Source organism: Pygocentrus nattereri, chromosome 11 (assembly GCF_015220715.1).
Source record: "Pygocentrus nattereri isolate fPygNat1 chromosome 11, fPygNat1.pri, whole genome shotgun sequence".
In the NCBI taxonomy this organism is placed as follows: Eukaryota; Metazoa; Chordata; class Actinopteri; order Characiformes; family Serrasalmidae; genus Pygocentrus; species Pygocentrus nattereri.
This window is the reverse complement of record NC_051221.1, coordinates 17,632,769-17,659,459: the sequence shown is the minus strand read 5'-3', so window position 1 is coordinate 17,659,459 and position 26,691 is coordinate 17,632,769. Positions and strand designations below refer to the sequence as shown.

Sequence of the window (26,691 nt, the reverse complement as noted above, 5' to 3'; positions counted from 1 at the left end):
CAGCACCACCTGTGGGCCGTGATGAGAACTGTTCCTCCTGGGGTTTCACCATTTTTAATACGTCCACTGTTCACTCCAGTGTGATTCTGGTGGTTCTGCGTGTGTAGATTATCATCTCTTTGGGTCCCAAAGGGTCAAATGTCACATTTGGTCACTGAATCAATTAAGATTTGCTATGTTTGAACACCTGTTCAAAATTCACCATCACCCCTAATCCCCCCATATTGATTTAGAATACGTTTGGGTGTACAAAACGTATTAAACAAACACAACATGTAGATACACAATACATTGTCAAAACATCGCCATAGTCATGTACTTTATTCACAATAAATGTATTTTTTTTCTTAAAAAAAAATAATATACAACACAATTTGTGACAAGACACTCCTGTTTACAACTAGAGTCAGCCCTCATACAGCAAGCAGGCAGAGAGACAAAGACTGTGATGAGAGAGAAAGATCTCAGAAAAAAAAAAATTATGTACACTAGTCATTGAGTGGAACACATAGCTCTACACTGCCTAGTATAAGCATACAATGGAGGACAAGTCCAATTAAATAAAATAAAAAAAAAAGAATAAGAACAGTCAGAAAGAAATAGCAAATATAAAGATAAAAAGCAGAAATAGGAGAAACTGCTTTAGAGGAGACAGAAACTCTGCGCTGTCTCACATGCACAACGCTAGTCTCAAGGCGAGACGAAACGGAGTAACCAAACTCCATTCTGCCAGTTCAGAGCTGTTGCTCTCCACAGCATAAAGATGGGAGTGTGTCCCTAGTCCTGAGGAGAAGCCTAGGGCCAGGGAACATCAAGAGAAAGGGGAGATAACATCTTTGTGCATCCTTACTCCACCAATCTGTCCATCTAGCCCATTCACTTCACCCTGTTTGCAGATTCGTCAAGAGTCTCTTTCTCTAACACTGCAGAAAATTCATCCCTCGTTCATCATTGTGCCCATCCAGCACTTCCAGAATGGAGGCAGGAGAGTAAAACTGTCTTTTGACAGAGTGTTTGGTGTGTACAAAGTCGTGGTTAGTGAACATTGAGATTAAGGTTTTTTCCTAACATTATTATTAAAGAATTTCTGAGCAATACTGTGGCAATAGATATTGTCTCAAGCTTATACACTTCATTCTGAGTGTGTGCTTGTGTGTGAATATAGAATTAATGCAATATTATAGAGCAAAACTGCTAAAATGTCTGTGTGCAACTTTGTGTATTGTGTGTATGTGTGTGTGTTTCCGTATTGGCTTAGAGTGTAGTTGTGTATGTGCATGTTTCGAGGCTAAACTTGTCGAGTGTTACTGGAGAAGTTTCTCATCAGACTGGACAGATGAAAAGAAAAAAAAAGGCGGTTCCCTGGACACCTTTCTGTGATAGACACAGCCAACAGCCAAGCAGCTCTCAGCTTTCCCAGGACACACTGGCACACATAAGAGGCACCTGGAAGAGAGAAGCGATAAAGAGTCAAAACAGTCAGTGGAGATAAAGCGTGTGCTGCTTATCTAGAATTGCAGGGGTAAGGGTGTGTATGTGCGTCTAACAGTTATCAGGTGCTTTTGAGCGGGTATGTATGCATGTGCACTTTTCACAGATGCTTGTTTAAAGAACCTACACTCAAAAACATGTTTTTTTAAAATGGTTAACTCTTGTTGGAGGGCTTATTATGAGTGTTTAGATTGCTATTTGTCTCAAATCCATTACATAACATTCAGTTTTCCACTGGAAATACAGGCCTTTTTTCATACTACTGTGAAAAAAATTCTTGGTGCACAACCCATCAGCTTAGTTTTTTAATGTCACAAATAAACTTGAACCTGTCACAGTCCAACCGTGGGAAATATATTAATAAGAGGACTCTGATGTGGTGACAAGAAACATCCAGCTACTGAACATGTACTAACACAGATAGCCTGTTTGAGATGTTTGGACTATAGTTAGCCTAAAACAGAGAAAAATGCTGGTGAAATCTAAAACTGCGACAGAGCTAAATTTGTGTTCATCTACTTAATAAACTGTCAAATGGTGGTGTAATTACGATCCTTGAATGAATAAAAAGTATTAATATTTAAATAAGTAATCTGCTGCATACCTTGCTATTAATATGTCTCAAAAAAGTTAGCGCTCTCAAGGCTGACCACTCTACTGCTGTTAAGAAATTGGGATCTTTCAGTCATAGGTGTACAGTTTTATGAGGAACCCAGTAAAAAATTTTGTGGGCCTGGTTGCTATGGGTATGTTTCTCAGTTTCTGGTTAAACACTTATTGACAGGTTCATTGAAAATCTTACCAGTTTGTTCTGTTACAGTGGGAGTTTTCTAGTCTTGGCTGCTGAACTGAAAATCTCACAAGTCTATTTTCAGTTCTGCTCCATCTCTTCTGCTCAATCAGGATATTGAGGGGGGCAGGGTAGGGCTTATCAAACATGAATAATCAATGCATAAATCAGGCACACTCGGAAATCTTCATATTCATAATTAGTGTAAAGGTTTAGTGATGCCCCTAGGCCATTTTTGTAGTTACTCGTGCCTAACAAAGATACATAACATTCACTATTATGTGGGTAAAGTTTTGGCATTTACCTCAAAACTAAAACATTTTGTGTGTGTGTGACTACCTGCTATCTGGAGATATACGTGTAGGTGCGTGAGGGCGATCGTCCCTCTGGCTGCCCGTTTGAGGAGACATTCAGGAAGTCCCATATAAGGATGGTGTCGTCATGGGAACTGCTGATGATCTGGAACTCATCAAACTGTAGACGGAACACACGTCCAGAATGCTCCTGCAAGTGGTAACCATGACAACACACTCTTAATACACACAGAAAGAACACACACCCACACCCCTTTGGAAGATCACTTGTTCACAAAAAAGTACATTAGGTACAAGATGGGAGGAGTTAACTGCTTAAAATTCTGACCGCAACACTCCAAGTTCTTTAACAAAACAAGTAATTCCATCTGCCATCAGGCAACCTATTCAGTTAGTGCCAGAGACACTACACAAGCACACGTATACACTCACCACTAGTGTGCGCAGGCAGAGTGTGCTGGCTGGAGCTCGAGGGTCCAGAGCAGCCTGAAGGTCCCACACTTTAATCTTCCTAAACACAAAAAGAGACAAATAAAAATGAGTAGCACATCAGTAAACAGGTGTTTGTGTAGAAGTGTTTTTGTACATTTTCAATACAAAAACGCCCTGAATTTGTAGGAAACCCAGAGAAAAGTGAAACGAATACCTTGACTTTGTAAAGCACATTTTGCAAAATCTATATATTTCATTTTTTTACAATTAAAAAAGGCAAAACCATTTCTTTTTGGTTTGTGATGTTAAGACTGGGTTAGGTTCAGGGTTATCCTTAATAGATTCTTATTACATATACATACATGTACACAAATGGCTCAGAAATTCAACAAGTCTAAATATATTCAACAGGTCTCTGGAACTGGAATTTTTGTTCATGCCACAGAGCAGAGCAATATGTTAATTGCTAACTAAATGCTGTACCTCTCTGAAATCATCAGAGCTCATTGAGTTTCACTACTCCTTTACTTAGGTTTTTCCTTCATTATAGGAATATCTATATCTAATACATATTGTACAGTATTACACATTAAGGCTCAGCTGCTATGAAAATTGTAACTGATTTCAATGCCAAATTTAAGATGCTAATAAAAATCAGATGAATTCTGACTGTGTATTCTACATTTTACAGTTTTAAACAGTGCTTTACCTACTACGAACGGTCAGTTGCCAATCGTAAACTGTCAGATGTGACTGTTAGACCTCAACTGCCACGTTTATTGAACTCAAATAAATAGAGGAAATCTTCCTAGTTGTGTTTATCCTTAACATTCACCAGTTCCCTTCATAAGAAGTGTTGGTATTGTTGCATGTTACTTTCATAAAGATTAGGTCTGCACTCATTGAATATGTTATTCTAATCTTGAAGATATTTTGTGTTAAAATTTATCAGTGCACTCTGTATTGCTGTGATACAAATAGCATTTGTATTTGCTGTGATACAAACAGGGAAAAAGTCCTATTGGGCTCCCAAGTGACACCCTATGGTTGGGAGATCACAAGTTTGAATCCCCTGCAATGCCATAAAGAAATTCTACTTATCAGTACATTATAGATGGCACTTTAGCCAATACAGATAAATCTGTGGGTCGTCAAGGTCGTCTGATATTATCGGCCAACGTATATTAGTCAGCTCAAGTATGTATATGCACTTACATATGTATATAACGATGAGCAAAATAATAACAAAAAATAATTTCATTTAAATCCAATTAAATTAAAATCTTTTTACATTAACTTCTATTAGAAGTTGAGTATATTTTTTTTCTTTCTCCATCTCACTGCTAGTTCAATATATACACATACATTCATCAGGGCTCTTCATAAGATTTATTTACTGCCTTTAACATTTTAGAAAATGAAAAGAAAATGTAAAAAGTGCATAGGGCATATTTTATGCTTTTTTCCCCCAGTACAGTAAATTAAGTAAATAAACATTGTGTGTTAAAATATGCAGAAATGTGTTCGCTGTAGAGTGTAAAGGCATGCTAACATTTCCACAAGTTCCCAGCCTGCCAATGTACAAAACGGACAAGTATGTTGGATGGAAGAGAAGCAACAGCATCAGAGCTCATGACAGAAGGAGGCATAAGCCATTACTCAGATTTTACATGATTTTAACGGCCTTCTGCTTTACAGTGTGGTTCAGTCTGTCAGGTACTCAGCCGCTCTACTGAACAGCAGTATGTCAGCACCAGAAGGCCCGGGTGTGAGCAGCAAGCGAGTGTGCGTTACCCATCGTAAGCTCCACTGACGATCCTTTTGTTGTCAAACCGAATGCAGCGAACAAGCTCTTCATGACCCTCTAAAACACGCAGACATGCGCCACACTCAATATCCCACAACCTGCATGGCACAAACACAAACCGAGGTGTCAGTAACAAAGCTCTGTATTTCTAGTGTTTCTATATAAGCACTTTATCTCCCTCTTATGCACACAGACACATTCTTATCATACTTCACTGATAGGCAGAAGTACCATGACCACATGTGTACATTCACACACAAACACACACCCACACACCGTATGGTGTTGTCTGAGGAGCCGCTGACCACCAGTCTGTCTCTGTATTGAAGGCAGGCAATGCCTCGCTTGTGTCCATTTAGTGTTCGCACAAACTCACACGTGCTGGTGCTCCACACCTAAGCACACACACACATACATGTACCATTAGAACACTGTCTTGTGTCCACACAGAACAGCCTGCTGGAGTATAAACACAATAATACTGTACATTACTTCAAGTAAAAATAAATGTTACAACAATAACTGAAGGCTGTTCTCGATAAGCATGAATATTGTATTATTTATATTATATGGCAAACACATTTCAAATGGCAAACCCAACCGAGAGCAGAGCATATGCCACAATAACAAGCATGACACAGTTAAAGTAAGCATGCAATATTTACATGTAAACAAACTTTTACAACAGACCATAAACAAATGTAACCACAGTCCTTGCCCTTGCAGCCTATAAACCAATAATCAGTGGAACAAATAACTAAATGTTCTGTACTAAAGCTGTTTAAGGAAAATTGAATTTTTTTCAAATTTTCTACATATGTTAATGGTTGAAAGGTAAGGTGAAATACTGCATTATAAAGAAACATAACAATATCAGACTTTCTTTACAATGGTAGTGACAGGATCTAGAGGTTGCGATGTCTACAGTGCAAACTGTCATTTTATTTACTATCCAAAACAACTCGTGAACCTTCACATGCCTTCAGGCTTTTATAATGTAAAGACAGGTAATGATGATGGCGAAACAGTCCTGAATCTGAAAAAAATAAAACATTTTTACAGACTATTTTACCTTACCACACTCTATGTGTCTCTCTGCCGTGGCCATGAATGGCATGAATATATCTATAACTTTTTATTTACATGGAAGAAAAAAGTGAATTCACATAACATTTTTACATGTGGCATTTTTAATGAAAATGGAAATCTTGCTTCAAAGAAATCACCACCATAAACAATATTATTTAATATCAAAGAGATTTAAAAATCTGAGCAGACACATCAGGTGATTCTTGCATTCCTATTCTTGAAACCTATTAAAAGTTCACATGGTTGAGAAGTTCTTATTAATATCAAGATCAGTTATTTTTAAGATCATTTTCTGTACTACTATTACAGGAATTAATTCCATTTAGCTACAGTAAAACAAAAAAAGGTAACAGACCAAAAGAAGCAGCACAGAGGGTTGTAAGCATACTCTAGATCTATAAAAGGAGTAAAGCGGAACACCAGTATAGTTGTTAAGTCCAACAATGCAAAGGTAAAAACACTTCAAACACCTCTACTAAGATTCTCCCTTACTTTTATAGTCCTGTCTCCTGACGCCGAAACGATGTATTTGTCGTCAAAGTCAACGACATTCACAGCAGCCCGATGTCCGACAAGCACACGGCGGAGGCTGATATCAGTGGCAGACGCCATGTCCCACACTGCGATGGAGCGGTCCTTAGAACACGTCACCATCAGCCCGTTACAGAAACGCAGGTGAAGAACTGCCTCATTATGGTGGATAAGAGTATTCAAAACCTCACCGGAGTTTACATCCCACACTCTGAGAGGAAAGGAGGAGAAAACAAATTAGAAGGACAGTACCTTTCACTTGCAATATGAACAAACAGCTTTAAAAAAAATCCTTAAAAAGTGAAGCACAGATGCACATTTAGAAAGCACTAAAAGGATTTGCTGATGAAGTCAGTTCCTGATTGATATTCATCATGGCAGATCCTGCTATTGCCTCTAAATCAGCTCTTCACAGTCTCAACTAGCACGGCAAGAGCCGTCGGCTTGAGTCATAAAAAAAATCTGCTTCTCACCCAACACTTCACTGAAGATTATGCAATTAGTTTTGCATGAGTTAATATATACAGTCATCCTAGTCACACTCACAGGACCATTATAAGATTTCTGCATGGTTTCCCAAAGCAATCAAGAGCCTCTTAACAAAAGTAAGACAGTGCAAACAATAATAGAGCACATTCTGGATGTGCAAATGTTTTTTACATGACAAATGCTCACATTTCAATTTGTTTCACATTTCAAATGATTGCATTTGTCTTGATGCTGGAGCCTATCCAAGCAGTCATCGAGCAGAATTGTATGAACAAAAAGGTGAAAACAGATTTTGCAGGAGATTAAGTCAAAGGTGAGAGTTAGAGAGGTCAACCATTGTTAAAAAAAAAGTTAAGTCAGTGTTTTCTTGGAGATTTCTGATTGTGAGCAAGTACAATACAGTGAATCTGACAGCAAGAGAGCCAGGGTCTGAATGAGAAAAAGAGTGAAAGTGAGAGAAAAATTAACCTGTAAACAAATGCTGACTCGTTTAGCATCATTTCTTTAATATATTCAGGAAATTAAACCACACAACAATTAGGGATGAATCATGATCTAACATTTCACTGTCAACTGCAATGTGGAAATCATGAATCTTGATCATTAATCATTAATCTAAAGTACAGTTGACCATTCCTGGAATGTTTGAGTCCAGACAAGTGTAGCAATTAGATGAGGAGTTCAATATAATGTGTTACAGCAAAGGGAAAAAAAGGTTCAGCAATGTTGATATATTTTAAGGCAGTTATTTACATTCCAAGATTGCTACACTATTTATTTCTCCATCTGTGCCATGCTCTAGCCCTTCAGGACCACTATAAACTGGATAGTTTTGGTTGGCTGACTGCTGAATCAGTTTAATTCAGAATATACACATGGTGCACTACTTTCGACCATTCAAGACTCACATAAGGAAAACATGGCAGCAGTTTATTTTCTACATGCTTGTGGTGCCATGACACTCCTGACAAGTGGCAGAAAACAGAACAGAATAGCTACATACTCACATTTTACGTGAGTAAGTTTAGTCAAAAGGTGGCTAGCTCAAATTCAGTAGAAACACGGTCACCGTGGAATTCCACACTTTTGTTTTCCCACCTTAAAGCAGCTCTGAACTGCAGACATTCAACTGTTCTGTTAAACTCTGAAAACCACAGCTGCAGGTTGTGGGACATATCTGTGTGTACCACTTCAACAACAGTCAAATAAACTGAGCACGAAATGAAATGGAGCCAGACTACACTGGACTTGCTTTAGCTGATACCTGATCCATGAAAATATGAGTAGATTTCCAGAAATGTTATACTTTTAAAAGTTAAATATGAGAATATTTATTTTTGTAATTTTAGAACTATTTTTTTTCCCAAATCTATTTTAAGACCTTATGAGACTTTTAAGGATCCTCAGGAACCTGTCTGATATGATATTCAAATCATACTCATCTTAAAATGTCACATAATGGTCATTTTATTATGTTCCGAATGTTTGTCTACCTGACAGTGGAGTCTGAGGAGCCGGTCACTATGACTCTGTCATCATACTGCAGACACAGAACTGATCCAGTGTGACCGGTCAGAATTTTCAAACATTCCAGACTGTGCTTATCCCATATCTGGGGGGAAAGACAAATGTAAGTTTTAGAAAGTTTAATTAATGTATAATGAACATCATTACTGATAACCTCTCACAATTGTGTCACTTGATGAAGTTCAGATGTTTGCCCTCAAAAGCACATTAACACACACAGACCTTGATGGAGTTGTCTCGGAGGCCGCTAATGATCTTGTCATCGTCATACTGCAGGCAGTAAACCCCTTTGCTGTTCTCCGATCTGCACTGGATTCTCTGTAAGTTGTGTCTGCCACACCGCCAGTTTGCCTCGATGGTCTATGCAGACAAGGGTGAACAAGACAGGTTAAAAGATTAGCTATAATTACTGGGCTCTGTGTATAAATAATTATTACATCAAATACACCCTAAATGACAGTCCAAATGACTCAAAGCCAATGGCAAATCCTAAACTAAAACAAAAGAAGGAATGAATAAATGATCACCTCAATGTCCTGTATAATTTTGGGATAGAGAGAGTGATAATATGAGTTGGGTGGGACTTCATTTGTGCGGTTCTTGAACAAGTACTTCTCCCTGGAGGTGGACAGGAAACAAAAACAGTTGCATTCTTTGTTTATTCCCTTTTGGACTCTGGTCTGGTCTTATACTTTATAACTATTAATAACAAAAATGACAGTAGACTTAAAGTCAAGGCTTTAGGCAACACACTGGACAGCCATTTAAAATGTAATGATAATCTTGATCACTCTGATGCAGTCCCATCTTCAGTGAAATCCCATTTCTTTAAACATTTACATGAATAAAGAGACAAAGCAAAGTAAAATCTCTCTCATCTGGGAAAATGTAGCAAAAGGTCACGCTTGCTCTTTGTTCTATTGCTCATGCTCACAAATCTCATGGGGTCATCTGCGTAGGGGGTTACTGCCAATCAAAAATTAACTCGCAAAGTTAATTAAAACAAACAACCATGACCTTTTCGAGTCATTTCAGCAACCAACAGAATTGTTTTATTTTTATTCATTAGGTATGAATTTCTCATGGAAATTGGCTGCGGGCAAGGAGAAGCTCTGATGGTCTTGATTAAACATTTTATGATTAATTAATGATAGAAGATTATGTGCACATACAAAGAGAAGAGAATAAATCAATAACGTTCTGCACGTCTTCTCAGGGAGCCAAGGCAAAAGAGCTTAAGAAAACAAGATAGCTATGTGCTGTGGCCATAAGCCCTTAGAAGCTAAAAAAAAAAAGCTTTAACAACCTGATCTCACTTATATAAGTTTTTACTGACATCTGTTTTTCTTCTAAATCGGTTATTTTAAGAACATTCAAAAAGTAGCAACAGTGATTTGCTATGAAGGTTCAGGCAATTAGGAAAATGACTACATCTGTTCCTGAAGCTGTCCTGGAGATCTGCCACTTTGCTCCAATTTCAATCTAACACCGTAATCTAGTTAAGGATTTATTAAGCCTATCATGTCAGAGCCAAACATTTTATTTTAGGGTTGAAACTAAAGATCTCTAAAGGCCGTGGCACACTGAACCAACATTCCCTAATAAACACCAACATTCCAACGGTGGCAGATTTCATAATGTTACAGAGCGAGAACTGACAAGCCTAAATCAACCACTGTGAACTTGGTCACAACATTCTAGAGCAGTGAGAACGGAGAACATTCAAAAACAACGTGAATGGGGGTTAACATTCACACTAAAGGTGGGCTGCACCAACAAGAATTAAATTAAACTGAGCTTAGAGCTCATCAAAGATTTGTTAATCTAGGTTTTATTTCAAATCAAATTGTGTTCCACCACTTAATTTTAAATAAGGATTAACAGATCTGTGATTAAAGCCTGAATCTGCAATTAAAAAGTAACCCGTCATCATTTTGATGACTGGATTTAACAGCAGAATAAACAGCAACAGCATTACACTCCACATGAATTACTGTCAATAAGTTACTTGATTCCATTTTGAGTGAAAACTGGCATAAAGCGGACAAAGAGTGAATTCAGACATTTATACAGCTCATTATGAGACCCGGAGGCTCAATGTCGTCAGAGGGAGCTGTTTATCCAACCTGAGATAACAGCTTAAAACACAACTCCTCATGGTAATTTAAATCAAAACTTTTTAAATAGAAACGCTCTGTATGTTATTCTGTAAGTTGCAATTATATAGCAAAAGCTCAATAATCACTTCAATCTAACACTGAGTAACAGTGTTACTGTTAAGACTAACATTAGCCTTTTAGCCTGTTATCTAGCTATCTGCCAAGATATTCATCTAAGCTCAAGTAGTTCAACAAAATCATTCTTGCTATTCTTCATCAATCGGTCTTCAACTGTTTCTTCCTTTTACATACTTCTGTAACTGTACAACATGCATTAGTGAGATCCCACTGCAGTGTTTATTTTCTTCCATTTGGGTGATGCATACAAAAGCTACATGATGCTAACAGCCCCCCCTTGTGGGGAGAACTGTTGATCACAAGTGGGCAAGGTAGGAGTCCTTATACAGTTTATATTTTATATTCCATTGTGGTTATAGTTTTACTAGAGAGATTTTCTGTTCTGCAGAAGAAAAAAAAATTAACACATTTTGTAAATTTAAAACACTGAAAATGGAAAAGTAAATTGAACCCCTGAATGAAGTTTAAATCTACAGAATCTACAGTAACAGTGCAACAGGATGACATTTAATCTAAATTTACTGTAAAATAATTAAAATGATGGTTTAAATGTACCCTGATTATTTAAAAAGTAGCTTTAAAGGTGCAACATAATTAAATGATAACCCTTGATCCAAGTTTATGCTTAATCCTTGTTGGTGCAACCAACCCTAAATGAGGAGAATACTCTAGAACAGCAAGCATGGAGGAGAAAATTATGGAACAGCATGAATGGTGGAGAACGTTCCAGAACAGTGCACCAATATGAGAAACATACAGCACACCAAAACAGTGTGTGGGTCTGATGGTGTCTGTTGAAGAACGCTGGCTCTTGCCTTAACCGTATAATGTGTGGGGATATGCGCAGATAGTCTGCTCTATAGTGGATTCACCTACATCACTGGTCACCAAACCCTCTTCTTGTAGGTTTCAAGCTGTTTAACCCAAATATAACATCTCATGCAGATAATCTACTTTAAGGACTTCATTAGCTGGGGCAGGTGTGGCGGATTAGGTTAGAGTGAAACTGTGCACTGAGGTCAGAAACAGTCTGGTGGCCATGCAATAAGTAAATAAGCTTTCTCTTAATAAGTGTCTGTTAATCTGTAGAGCTCACCACTGATGTCTTTCAGACAGCCCTTTCCACAGTGGATCGGTTCGCACCATCCTCTCTATGAGCTTCTTCCAGAGCATTCCCTCTGAGATCACTCTCTGCCACTCTCGACAGACCAGCTCAGCCGAGCACAGAGAACGAGCATCCAAAAACGACAGGATGTTCTCCGCTATGTGGTCCAGGCCTTGAGCTAGAGAGACACAGCAGGGAAAAAGGTTTAAAAGCAGATAAGGTTTACAGGCAGAGATGCTTGGGTGGATAATATACAGTGTGTTAAAGCTGACAGAAGCCCACCTCTTAAGTAATTATTCCTAACAACTTATAATATAATACGAGGGAAAAGAAATGTTTCCAGTTAATGTGCATGGCGCTGGAAATTTCACACTGCTTCATGGTATTATTACAATTTAATTATTTATAAATTGCATCACTTTTGGCAAACTTTTTAATCATGCTTTATGATTTTACAATATTACATTATTTAGAAAATCAAATACCTACATGTAAAAGATAATACACTAACAAATGTACAGGTTTGAATGCCATTTGTTAACTGCCATAATGATTGATGCTTACACATTTTGTGGATTTCTATTTTTGAAAACTTCCATATTCTTCATATTTCTGGAATCTTGCTTTTTTAACTCACTAGGAATCAAGACTTTCTAGATTTCCACTGTAGACTATCAAGAGGCCATTTTAATACTTAAATGTAACATTGCATGGACCACCACACCTACACAAGAAGCCACTTGATTTGAGAATGACTAGATTTGTGTAGAACCATGGTGTAGGGCTTTTTTGTTGTCATTAGATGTGAAGCTTACAAACTGTTACAGTGTTACAGTTCTGAAATATTAAGCATTTTGACACGGTTTACTGCTACGGCTTAAAACAGCACTGAACAATCATATTTTGATTTGAAAATGAAACTGCTGATGGAATTTCTGGATTCAGCTTCTGAAGTTGACATTTTGTCCTTTGCCCTCTGAAGGCTTATTTAATAAACTTCACTTGAGCTAATCAAGTAACATAATGGAACAGCTCTTAAGAAAGGATCCAAGGATTCTCCCAAGAAGAAATAGTGAGGCCAAATAAATGAGGACATGTTAAAACTGGTATTGAGCTATGAAGGTGCTCCACCAAATAACACACTAAAACAGCTGCATAAACATCTAATAAAGCGTGGGATTACAATGTGACAGTGTACTGAAACTTTGTTTAACCAGATCTACTCCACAAGGCAAAAAAGTCTGGTGAAACTGTTACTTGTTTGACTAAAATTCAGCAACAGTATTTCAAAGTGTCCATAATAATACTATGTGTTGAATATATACCTTATTTTTTAATATCGGCACTTGTCTAATTAACACAAATACTAACCACTTTAAGTAAAGAATATAAATGTTAAGGACAGTCATAATGAATGTAATGGTTTGTGTGTACCTGGCAGTGCAGTTATGAAATCTCTCTGTAGCATGGGCTTGAGGTAAGAGTTGATGTGGCCATGCTGGTAGTGGCACATGCGTGAGATGAGATGCTCCACAAATTCCACCTGGTCAGCTTCTGACCACTGCTCAAACATCTGGATACACATCTCCTTCTCCTTCTCAAAGCTCACCCGCGATGGACGTTTCCTTGAGCCTGTCAGAGTACCATTTCCCAGCTGAACAGCAGGGGGCAGACATGGGTCAGCAAGGTTTCAGACTCACCACTTTGAGGACAGTCAGTAATAAAATTATTAAGGAAATATTCTTTTATCAGAACTAGCAGGTAAAATGACCTATGCTGAAAGCAACACTAAAAGCCTGCTACCAACTACACATGATAAAACTTATCATCTACTTAATGAGAAACACCAATCTTGTGCTCACTAGCCACATTATGAGCTCCACTACAATACCACCTTTTGGGCTTAACATACAGTGAATAAAACTATAAATGCACAATTATCCATTACATTTTTCCCCTAGAAATGCTACAGTGAAATGTTTCACCAGATGTATCACCAGATACTAACATGGGAATTCTGTTTCATAACCTTCATAACCATAACTTTTCTTGCAATGTTTCAGTATTTTTTTCAGTAAAAAGTGTTGCATTTAAGTGTTGCTCAGTGTACATGGGTGTACAATTACAGACTGTAGTTCTTTTTTTTTTCTAAGCACACATATTTTGTCAACCCACTCTACCCCATTCATTACTGCTCTTTTTCTGACCACAGGACCACTGCTAACCTGATATTATTTGTCTGGTGGAGTATGCACAACATATCAGTGATACTGACATGGTAGTAGCATGGCTATGTGTGGTGCTGGTATGAGTACAGGCACAGTTGTCTTGCAGTGGCTTTTACCCCCCGTCATTGTCACTTCCACCCGTACATATCCAGTGAAGAGAGGTCTGTGGCCAGAAACTGAACACTGATGAAGGGCTTGCAAGCCTCTAGCCCTTCATCAGTGATTGGTACCACTTTCCAATACACAAACTGTGAATGGCAACAGATGGGCCTTTGTCTCCAAGACCAGTAAGGTGGGTCTACAAGAAAGGCGTTTCCAATAAAGTGGCCAGTGAGAGCATTTAAGCACTCAGCTTGCACATACAGACCAATATCACTCCTTCTTTCACACACAGACCTTAAACACTGTGGTCTTCTTTGGCGAGAGGTCGTCGGTCAGATTCTGCGACTCCATAACTGTTAAGTTCTACAAAAAGAGAGGGAAGTCAGAAAGAGAATATTAAACCACATGCTTATAATCATAAATATGCAAACTTAAAAGACAGAGAAGGAAAGGGTTCAAACACAAAGGGATGTGTGATCATTAACAGTGCAATCTGGGTACGTCATCCATGACAAGTGCAGATTTATCAGACATTTGAGGATGAAAAGAAAAAAAAAAAAGCAACTAAAAACCACAAATGAACAAACAAACAAAAAACACACACATTCTGTAGCATACGGCCTGTTCTGAGCTAATCATTCCAGGCTACGTCTTAAGATGGATATATATGAGTCAACAATTAATAAATAACACACAGTGCAACACTTACACTAATGTGGGTGGACTGTAAAAATGAGGGGAACAATCTGTGACAGTGGCTATATTAGTGTAGCCTAGTTAGTGCACGATCTGACATCTTTTAGCAAATGCTATTTAAGGGTGGGTGAAACGGCAAATATAACATAATACTTGGAAACATTTTCATGATTTTCATTTTGGTTTTTCAGACCAAATTTTTTTTAAAGTTAAGTTCATAATTTGCAACAGTCCTAAAAAAGCTACGTTGCTATGCAGTTACTACAGTCTGGCAGTTGTCTCTTTAAGACTCACTGAATTGGGGGAAATACAAAACACCAATTTTCCTGACCAATAATGCAATTTTGATTTGAATACAATTATGATCTACACATTAAGCTCCTGATACCTCTTGTATTGTGAGAACTGCACTCCTTTAAACTGCAATTTCAATATAAAAATTAATTGTTCTGTCTTGCTCTTAATCTAAATGTGTTACACAGAACAATCCAGTGTTCCTGAGGTAATAATGATCCTAGTGATGCACAAATATTTGGTGACGTAATTTATTACAAGAACGATAATATATTGCCATACTGCCCTCTCCTAGGTGCACTGCTGCTCTTCCTAAATAAGGAAACCTGCACAGGCAGGCAAACATGGTAGAGCTGCTGAACTTGAAGAGCTTTCAAGAAGCCGTTAGTGCCTACACAGTGAGTGGGTGTATGGTGCGCCGTGTGCTGCTGTGCTGCTCACAGTTTCTCTGTGTGCAAAATAATTAGAGCTGCCCACTCCAAATGGATACACAATCTGAACTCTCCATCTCTCCGTCATCTCACAAATACACAGTGTACTCAGACACTTAAAGGCAACGTATCCTTTAACTTAATCTTTGTGTCCACATTCGCACATAAGCACACAATAGAGCTGACGCACAAAACCAGATGTGTGCTTAAAAAGTCAGATGGCACAAGTACAGGCACAAGTGTGCGCACACAAACAAAAGGTAAACTGTACATGCACACACTTGAACAGATGAGAAAAGCAAACGGACAGGATGACAATCATGATGCGTCAGATCACGGAGGTTCAACAACACCCTTTTCAGATACCACAGCCACAGCAGAAAAAGGCAGAAAATGCTGACAAAGCTTACTTGAACCACTTTTGCAAACGTTCATCGGATGGAAACAAAATATCGATGATGGACAAATTTGACCAATGTTTCCTTTATGTGTCTATTGTTTAAAAATGAATAAGGGTGTAGATTTCTGATGTAACAATGATTTAACTATAGGCAGTTCTTCAGTAAAGATTAAATTGAGATGGGCAGTATGAAGATATTTATGGTTACAGTGAAAACTATGCCATAATATGCTTTTCTGAGCATACTGCAGATAGTACTTGAAGAACACTGAGCAACTGCATGTTTCATTAAAGAGACAGCATAATTTACTGTTAACGAATAAATTAGCTCTTAAATACTAAAGACAAATCGCTGCATATATAGTTTCACACCATCTCAGAAAATAAATGCCATGACACATATTACGATGTCATACTTTTTCCATATCATCCACAACTAGGTAAGTAGTATCATGATTTCTGGATGATAAAAAAGCATTAAAAGTTCTTTTAATTTTGTACCCACTTTAGTCATGCCCAATTCCACCTGCTAGTTAGCTCTCCCAGTTACACGGAGCTACCAAGCTGGAAGAGAAAAGGCTACCATGCTTCCTCTGAGAGACACAAAATCAGCCACCAAATATTTTCCAATTGCTGCTAATGCAGCCTTCACTGGGCAGCTGAATACGTTCGGAGGAAACTTCTAACTGCAATTCTGGTATGTGAGTTAGCAGAGACCTGCACTGGCTAGCGCTGAGTGATATATGAGGTGGAGAGTAAGGGCCATCCTATCCAGTAAGAGGGAACAGGGCTGATTCAAATTATTTTGGCCAAAAAATGAGACAGACTTTCTAATCTATTTGACAACAATTCTCACAATCATAATTAAATGCACTGGCACCTTCACAATAAAGCAATTCATTTTAACACCCCTAACAAAAAAATAATCTCTCTAAATTCACAGCCATAGCAGTTGCACAAGCTGCAAATTCATTTTGCACTGCTCCAGGAGCCTTGAGGGCTGGTGTTGAAGCCTTGTCTCTTCCAGTGACATGCAGTGACCCTAAAACACACAAGCCCACTGTTGTCTCAACTGTGCTGAAGATCATTACAACAACTGAACAGACAAGGCCATTTCCAATGATTGCTTAACCCAAGTGTGCGTATGTGATGTACATATAAGCAAATGACTAAAGAAAAGGAGGAGGAGGGTAAAAACTGAGAGACACAGACAAACACAGGAGAAGCCTTAACACTCAAGCAACAATTGAAAAGCCAAACGCACAACATCGCTATAAAATACATATATAAATAAATATCAAAACCTCTGTGGCAGACGACATGGCCTAAACTAAATCTGCGACAGTAGATGCTGTCTCGTTCCATAGTAGATAAGCTTGTCTGTCTGTGTCTCCCTTTACATTCTATAATTTATTAAAAATTATTTTGGATAATGAGTAATAAAGGAATGCAAGATATCAAAATTATACCAGCAACAGCTCAAAAAAATGATCAGCATCAGAAATTTAGATTTGACCATTATTTCAAACTGATTTGTTTACGTATTCATTTTATTCCAGAAGAGCAGAATGTTTAGGCGATGCTTGACTACTTTATTTGTTTAACTCCATTTGTAATCCTATAGGAATAAATGTTATAGTTTTCTGCTAACGCTAATCTATCTTGGTAAAGTGCTGCTGTTGGTTGGAGCTTAACTAAAGCTTTAGAACTGTGGCTAATGATGACTTTAACTACAACTACTAGCCTTGAATCTTGCACACACAAGTGTGTTTGTTACAGAATTCTCTTCATCTCCAAATCGTTACTGAACCCACTCTCACAGGCACTTCAGTATGACTAACCTTTCCAATAATAACCTGCTGCCTTAAACTGGCCAAATCAAGCGACTGCTGATAATGGAGGGACCTTGTCAGTCCACAGTGTCTTCAGGATGGGCACTAGGAGTGGGCAGCATGGAAAAAATGTATTATAGTGACACTCGAAGTCATCTAAACAATTCACCATATGTTTTACAATTATGTCGTTTTCTATCTTTAGTCAAGCCAATATTAAAATTTTAATATTAAAACTTTTTTACCTTGCTAGTACATGTTCCTCATCATAATATGCACAATTTATGATACTGCATCATTTAAAAGACAAAACACTAATTTTCTACTATGAAAATGTAATGACTTTCATCTGCTCCCAAAACCTCATCTAATTTTTGATTACACTACTGCATACTAGCAGGAAAGGAACAATAACATTAACCAACAATATCATGCATCATGTACCCCTTCCACCACCCTCAAGCTCATGTAGCTCTCAGACCCTCCCCGATAGCACGTTCCACTTGGAACCATAAAAAGGTGTGATGCATGGGTCACATTGACGTTTTTTTTTTTTCCTTTTTTCATGAAGCATGCTACCAGCATGTGTCCTAGAAATACTACCAATTCTGGGAATGTGCTGAGAATAGCTTACTGTGATTTATTTAACTGCGATAATGATAATGTCTCCTTAACATGTCTACTGGCTTGGCTTAAGATTTTCATATGCATTAACTGTGTGCCAGTCCTCACAAACAGGCATGTCTTTGTCATGGTTACAAATATCTCTGCTAGAACAAATAATTGTGTTGATAAAATACTGCCAGCATGCCGAACCGCTCTATTGTATGAAAGAGTAATGACACTGAGCCAGAAGACCAGATATAAGGTCGCCAACAAAGACTTAATCCTCACGCAACCCTTTTTTTTTTTTAATAAATATACAATAGCCCTTGTGTATTTATCTCTACCTGCTCTCCTTTAATGCTGTTACTCTCACAGATAACAAGGTAACAAGATAACAAGGCACAACAAAGCACTGGACAGAAGAGGGAGCATTCACGCAAGACAATCACATAGATCACCATATTCATGCAGCATTTTCAGGAAATATAACTACTGTTTTAAGGGTGTAACGATACTTTTTTGTTTATATATGTTTTATATATATAAATATATATGCATATATGTGTGTGTGTGTGTCTGTGTATATATTCTGCCCACTGTTGTATTTTTTTATAGTTCAGCTGTGCAGTTTTAAAAGATCAACAAGATTTGATTATGTTTTGGAATCAAATATATATTTTTCTAAACCAAAATAATCCATAGAGTATAAAGTTAAAGCGCTACAGGATTGAAAACCACATGTATCGTTACACCGCTAGTGTGATTAGACTCACACGGTCAGAAAAAAAGGTACTGTGCCGGTACATTTTTGTTCATCAAGGTGCAAACAATGCAAAAGTTCCCTGAATAGTACAACAATCTTCGTACCGTAAGTATTTTTTTTGTTTCTTCAGGAGAAAACTATGTATTTGTACCTTTTCATAACCAAATGTTTTAAAACAGAATAAAAGCCTAACATTCCCTGAGTAAAGGTACTGAAGACATAACCTTGAGGTACCAAACCCAGTGACAAGTGAGCTACAATGCCAGGGAAAATGGAGAACCTTTTTTTCTGAGAATGTAGGTTACTCGAGCAGGCCCAGACCCAGCCTAGAGTGGCCATCCAAACCAGAAGGAGAGCAGGAGGTGAAGGGGGGGGGAGAAACATTAACAATGGGCAGACAGCAGGAAAACAAGGTCGTAGGGGGGTGATGGAATAGAAACTTGTGGGCCAGACAGGTTGGAGGGTGGTAGAGGGAGGGGCAGTACAGTGAGGAGGAAAAAAGGAGAGGAAAGGAGGTGGAAGAGGGCAATAAAAACTTAAAGAGAGAGAGGGAATATCAAAGAGGAGAGCAGAACCTGGTTGTGGGCCCGGGAGGTGGGGAGGCTCTGCAGACACCTGAGAGCACACAGGCTCTCTGCTACCGAGGAACAACCCAGCCAGAGAGAACGAGGCAAAGAGCACTGTGTGAGAGAGAGAGCAAGAGAGAGAGCACGAGAGAGCGAGAGAGAGAGCAAGAGAGAGAGAGAAAGATAGAAAGAAAAGAAGGAGGAAATGAGCCGTGAAAGAGGAAGTGTTAAGGGAAAAGCAAAAGGGTAGTTAATATTGAAGGGGGAGAGTCACAATGTGGGTGCCGTTTATATAAATGGGAAGATTAAGAAATAGTAAGCAAGAAAAAGAAGAAAAAGAGAGATGAAATGAAGTGAGAAAAGGGGGGAAGTGAGATAGTGGGGGAAAAAGAGGGGAGGAGAGTAAGTGGGGGAAGTGAAGGAAGGGAAAAAACAGTATTAGAGCAACATACAGTGAGCAAATGCATACACACACACGCACACCCACTCAACTGCGGACAGTGCTAGACACACACAAGACATTAAAGCATTAGGCCTATTCATTATGCCGTGGGTGGGGCGTGAGAGAGAGGGTGCAGATAGAATTCAATTAGGACCACCCAATCCTCTTCCATCCTCAAAGGGTGCTCTTGTTAAAGAGGAATTTCACTGATTTTTCAAGATTTTCACAAAATGTAAATATCTGAGACATAACGCCTTGGTGTGAAATGTACTGTAGACAAACTTACTGAGCCTATTTACAATAGTGGGGAAACCAGGGGACATGATGTGTACAATCCTGATATATTTACAGTCCAAAACATTCAATGAACCTACATGTGTTCTGAGTTTTTATATGTAATGCTGCTAATAACAAAACATTAGTACAGATGCACCAATAGAGGAGTCCTGGGCTTATGCTAATGTTTTTTTTTTAAATAAAATGTCCAGCAATGCCTATAGATGAACATTTATAAAAAAAAAAAACAGAAATTGAGACTAGATCCACCTAGATAAGCACTACATAAAGATGAATTTATTTGTAGATGAGTACAAATATAGTAAAATTAATAAAATGCAGACATATTAGCACAGAAGCCAAGTATGACCTAAACGTCTACTCTTCTAGACTACGATAAATATTTTATCAAATATCAGTTTGAAGAATTGGACAAATGTAGATATGGGTCCAATGCTGACTGTTTTTTTAAAGCAAATATATGCTGATACAAATACGATTCCAAAATCACTGTTCACTGTAAATAAACGATAAAGATCAAAACCTCATCTCAAAAGTATCATTAAATAATGTCTATGGCATCAAAGTATCCCTGAATATTTCATGTAAAAGCATTCTGTGAAGTAGCTTTTAGAGCCATTAAACACTTCAGACTTTAGGTTCCCATTGCCAACACTGAACAATTCTGACTTGATAAATTTCTCTAGAACAGAGCATTTCACATCAAACCACTCTGAATGACAGCTTACATGTTTCCTACTGACTTATACAGACAAAAATCAGTGAATTTCCCCTTTAAGGTTAGCACAACACTACTAACACTAACATGCACGTATACACATACACACATACACACACACACACACACAACCCCACCCAGAGTCAAAGCACACAATTAAGCGAAGTCACCATCAGGCACAGACGTGTGTTTGCTTGAGTAGGTGTATTTGTACTGGACAACAGATTGGATGTAAAAGACGAAGGGACACGACCTGAGCTAGTCCTTTTAGAACTGTCATGCGAGTCTAAAAGCAAAACAGGTCATCATGATGGTTAGTTGGCAACTAGTGGTGACAGTGGTCTCCTTGTTGGATTAACCCACATCTCACTGAAAGAGCAGCAGAGTATTGTAACAGATGCAGTGTTACACATTGTATAGCTTGGTGGGGGTTGGGGAGGTGTTAGGCCATATGTTGAGGTCAGCCTGTCCAGCAGGACTGAGGATATTACAGATGAAGAAACGAAGAACAACAACAACCCTAACAAATCACATATTGAGATACTGCACCCACCATGTAACATATTTTTAGTTCAGTTGGACACAAAGCAATAACAGCACTATCAATAATCAAGGAATAATTTAATGCTCAAAGCAACTAAAAGCTTCAGACAGACAAACCCACTGCACTGCCACTGATAAGGAGCAAGCAATGACATTAGCAGAGCAAGCAAACTCTCTTAAAGGGCCCATATTGTAAAAAACTAATTTCCTTAGTTACGTAAATTCTTATCATAAATATAACATGTGAACATTACTAAAGTGTTAACTCCTCGGGCCATATAGCTCATATCTAAAAACCAAGCTGCAAAAATAGAGAGTTTGGAGTTAATTGTTTTTGTGATGTCACAAAAAAAAACTACACATTTACACATATTCAACACGCATCAGTCCAGCCCCACTCATTCACCTTGAGCTTATAAGGCAGTGTTTCTGGACCTGATGGCTTTTTTAAACGAGGCACAACACAAACTGCCAATAACACCATAAATTACTTATACAGGTGTACACAAGTCTTAAAGGTACAGTTACAAAAACAAAATGAACTAGGACTGGTTTCGAGAAATAAACCCCACAAATTCATCTTAAATAAAATAAAAATACAAAATATGGGCCCTTTAACATCCACTGGCACTACCGTGACCGACTAAAAACTAGTCGGATTAGTTACTAGCTGGCACGTCCTCCTACTCTCTTACAGAAAGGCGTCCTCAGGGGTTCCTCAGTGAAGAGAATGGTTCTATATAGAACCTTGAACACTCAAAAAACACTCTGCATGCTTAACCGGTTCTTTCAAGCATGGTGAGGTGGTTTTTCAGACTGAGGAAGAATGAGTTGTACATGGCTCTGCATGGAACCTTTACTGAAAATAGCGTCAAAAAAAGGTTCTCCTGTTATTACAAGCGTGACATCGTCAACAGCAGCGCCTGCTGACCCCTTTTAACCCTGCACAACACATGCTCCATCACTCTGAATAACCATTTCACCACGCACACTGCTCTACACACCACCGCTGTCTTTACTAAAGAACCCCTGAGGTACCACCTTTTTAAGAGTGTGCGCAGCAGAAGCGGCATCTAATTAAACTAAACGCTGGAAACAGCGGCACGTGCATTTTCAGACGAGCACTGTGAGAAATCTTCGTAACGGGGTTCAGGGGATTTGCCTAAACATCTGTCCAGACAGACAGCGACCTAACAGGGCTAACAGGCCGAGGTGGTAGTGAATTTGGGAGAAACTGAGGAGCTAGTTAGTTAACTTACACGGGCAAATGGCGCAGCAGCAACGCCGCAATGACCGGACGGCTCCCTCAATATTGACGTTTGCTGCGAACAACAACAGCGAGGCCGCCGTGCGCAGCTGCCGCTCTGCGACACGGTCAGTATCGACGGATAACTGCCGTCTACCTGACCGAAGCCTCGGCTAGTAAACAATGTTTTACTGATGGACTAATTCGGCGGCAATCCTACAGGCAGCGCTGAATAATCCACATCCACATCCACATCCCGCCAGACCCCTGAAACACAGCTAGCGTCAGCTAACCTAGCCAGCCAGCCAGCCAGCCAGCCAGCGCTAACTCCCGTCGCTCGCTCAGCCCGACGACTGACTCGGAGCTCGTCGAGCAGCTACGACTGCAGCCAGAGTCAGCAAGACTGGGGCCCTCGAAGCCCCGTGTTCGGCTCGTGTTGGTGTGGTTGTAGCCAGCTCACCATCAACTCCAGCGTTTTGTCCTCCATCTCCGGCTCCATGTTGTTGTGCCGTCCGCCTCTCGCTGCGAAAATGGAAACCACTCACTCACCAAACGGAGAGCAGAGCAGCAGCAGCAGCCGCGTGAAGACAGCGACCACTCACGACCCTCCTAGAGCCGGTGTCAAAATACTGCGCCTTCGTCTCGCGCCTCACACGGCTGCGAATACCAGTTACTGTAATAACTAACTGGCCGAATAAATGAATAAAAACCCTGAGATTATCCTTTATCTGATAGATTTGTATACAGAGCTTCCTGCATGGGTCGTGTTTTAGGTATATTCATGGGATTACAAGATTTCTAGTCATTTAAAAGATAGTCCTTCACGGGTTCTTTAGTAAAGTAAAAGTACAATAGACCACTACAGAACCGTGAACACCCAAAGAACCATTTGTATGTTGACAGGTTTGGTGCTATATGGAATCATTCTATATATACTACACATTCACTATCAACAAGGAGACATAGTTAAGCATTAAATTGTTCTTTGCTAAAAAACAAAAACAAAACAAAAAAACCTTTGAAGAAGCATCTTTTTAAAGAATGCAGTGCTACATAATGTCTGAAGAATGCGTCGATATGGGAGGTTTTGGGCCGGCAAGTTCCTGAAACTAAGACAACACTTACGTGGATTAGCATTACAAAGAAGTGTAACATTTATTTTAGAGGCTTAAAAATGGAGTGAAATGGCGACATTCTTGGACAGTATCCAGCATCAGCATCACCAACTGGTGCGTGTGCGTGTAATAATAATAATAATAATAAAAATTACCCCAACTAAATGCGTCTAAACGATTTTTATTTCCGCAGGCATTTAAAAGAACTTTTATACTGAAAAATATGGGCATATGGGCGTCACGATCCCGCTTCCTGTGTTTAGAGTTGACGCAGGCGGACTGTGAGAATCTGGAGTGGGCGGGTCATTTGGAATAACATGAATTCGATTGGCCAACTCCATGGCAGAGGGCGTGGTTTGGTGAAAGCATGTTTCTTGCTGATTGGCTATTTGTGTTTCGGCATTTCCTAGCAATAAAGGGAAAAACAGCAATTAATACACGAAGAAATAAACCAGACAGAGAGTGCATGTCAGCTGAGCCCATCTTCAGCGCAGGTGGACAGAGCACTATAAAATATCCTCTAATAAAACGGATTTTGTTACTTCAATGAAGGAACAGCTCAAGTATCATCTAACAACGGCTACCAAAACAACTTGCAGTACAAGTAACAGGACAAAAGTGGTCTAAGCGCATGAGCAACAAATCAGTTTTGGGGCAAAGTGAAATAAAATCCAAAAATGTAACTATGTAGAGGTAAATAAATGCAGATGGCTAGACTGGAACTAAGAATAGTATATTTTGCGTAAATTGAACATATTTCCATTTCAGTATTTTTATTTTTACTATATTTAGTTTCTGTAGTTACCTGAGCCTCACCCCCTCGTTTCAATGCATGAATATCCTGAAATGATGGGCAAATGACAAACTTGAACTTAATTTCTTCAGAAATATATTTGACAGTATAAATCTATCAAAGTTACTTACGTACAACTTGACCTTTTTGACCCCAGTAGAACAGTTCAAAGGAATACTTACACAGGTTTCTACATAATCCTGGTTTTAATTTCTTGCACATAAGCATGCTTTGTAACTTGTAGAATTAAAAAAAATTCTGTACCTGTATCACCTACCTGACATTCTCCTACAGATTTAGTATTACAATAGTGCCCATCAGAGAACATGGCAAGACTTTTTTTTTACCTGCAACTTGGTCCATATATCAATTTTCCCTTTATATAAAGTAAGTCATATAATAATATTATATTAAATTTTTTTTTTTTTGGCAGGGGCGGGGTTGTAATAGCAGAAGCCTTTTCAAAGAAGAGAACCACCTACAACATTCTCCACCAATCAGAAGACCCCTTTCATCATGCAAAGGGCCCTGAGTGTGCATGGTTCTACTTAGAACCAGTTTCTTTACCAAAGACGAAGTTTTTTTTTTTTTAACAGCATGGAGAGACACCAATGGCTGGAACTAAATTCTCTGCGTCACCATACTTGGTCAATAAATCTGACTGATGAAAAGTCTCCATCAGTTTCTGGAAAGTTGCTGAAGATGGACGAGATCCTTCTGGCCAAGTGACTTTGGACCCTTACCCAAAAGCCTTAAAACTAACAGGTTAGATCCCCTACTACTTTCCTTAAAGTCTGTCTACAAAACCACAATCAGAGATGCACTCCACAACTCCACTATTAAAACATCATTGTAACCTTAAATTATCATAATCTGACAATTTTCTCAAACACATCCTACAATTCTCTTACCATCTTCACCAAACCCAGTTCTACTCAGTCCATTACACTGAGTGAGAGAGTGAGAGAGACTGGTTCTGGATTAGGGGCAGACAAGGTCTTCCCAGTTTTGGAATGGGGGGGTGATCAGGAATGAGACTTACATAAAAGTTTGATAAAATTGATAAAATGGAGTTGGGGAAATTAAATAAATGGTAGGGGCACAATCAACTGAAATTTGTCTAAACATAAGTGTGGAGTTGCTTAGTGCATATGTTATAGAGACCAGCTCTACAACCATGACATTTACACAGCTCTAAATGATACAGTGGCTGGCGAGGGCCAACACCTTAACACAGCTGTTATCATCAGACAGCACATACTCACAGAAGTGAGTTCAGGAGAGAAGTTCACTAAATACTAAGCATAAGATGAAAGAAAAAACATTTCACATTCATCAACATGTAAAATACAAAAAAACAAAAAAGGCAAGGTACTGCATAAGAGCACTAAAAGACAAAAAAGTTTTGCAACTCCTACCACAAGCAGGCAGCCAGGCCCAAGTTACTGAGTTGCACAGCCCTTTTGCTGTATTTGCTACTGGCTTAGTATCAGTATGAGAGCTATTTTCAGACTCATGAACATTAAAGCCTGAAATATATTGTTTTGAAATGTACAGCAATCATTTTGATAACAGCTGTTGGTGAAACCAGCTTTGACCAAACACAATCCACCAAGCTCATTTAGTGCTTTGCCCGATATAAATAAGCTACATAAAACAATCCCAACTCAGTTCTACAGTCACTGCGGATTTTTACTCAGACGAGTAGACCAGATGCCACAACCTGTTTTCTGGCAGTTAAAAGTTACAATTGCATTGTCTTCCAAGTGGAAAACAAAAGGTGAAAAATGAAAATATCCCATATATA

At 38.8% G+C, this 26,691-nt stretch overlaps 1 protein-coding gene across 2 annotated transcripts; it reads right to left on the bottom strand.

Annotated features, from left to right (window-relative positions):
- Positions 1–289: 289 nt before the first annotated feature.
- On the bottom strand, positions 290–23,579 carry fbxw11a (F-box and WD repeat domain containing 11a). 2 transcript variants are annotated; one of them, XM_017703778.2, is made up of 14 exons: positions 23,437–23,579; positions 19,740–19,844; positions 14,437–14,505; positions 13,247–13,466; positions 11,804–11,990; positions 8,998–9,088; positions 8,693–8,830; positions 8,437–8,555; positions 6,416–6,665; positions 5,111–5,229; positions 4,822–4,932; positions 3,028–3,106; positions 2,621–2,785; positions 290–1,446 (listed from the first exon to the last, which is right to left on the bottom strand). In XM_017703778.2, the coding sequence occupies exons 1-13, from the start codon at positions 23,473–23,475 to the stop codon at positions 2,624–2,626; spliced, it is 1,689 nt and encodes a 562-aa protein (XP_017559267.1). In that variant the 5' UTR covers positions 23,476–23,579; the 3' UTR covers positions 290–1,446; positions 2,621–2,623. The 2 variants fall into 2 exon arrangements, with proteins under 2 accessions (XP_017559267.1, XP_017559268.1); XM_017703779.2 differs by lacking the exon at positions 19,740–19,844 and having other exon boundaries at positions 23,437–23,578.
- Positions 23,580–26,691: the final 3,112 nt, after the last annotated feature.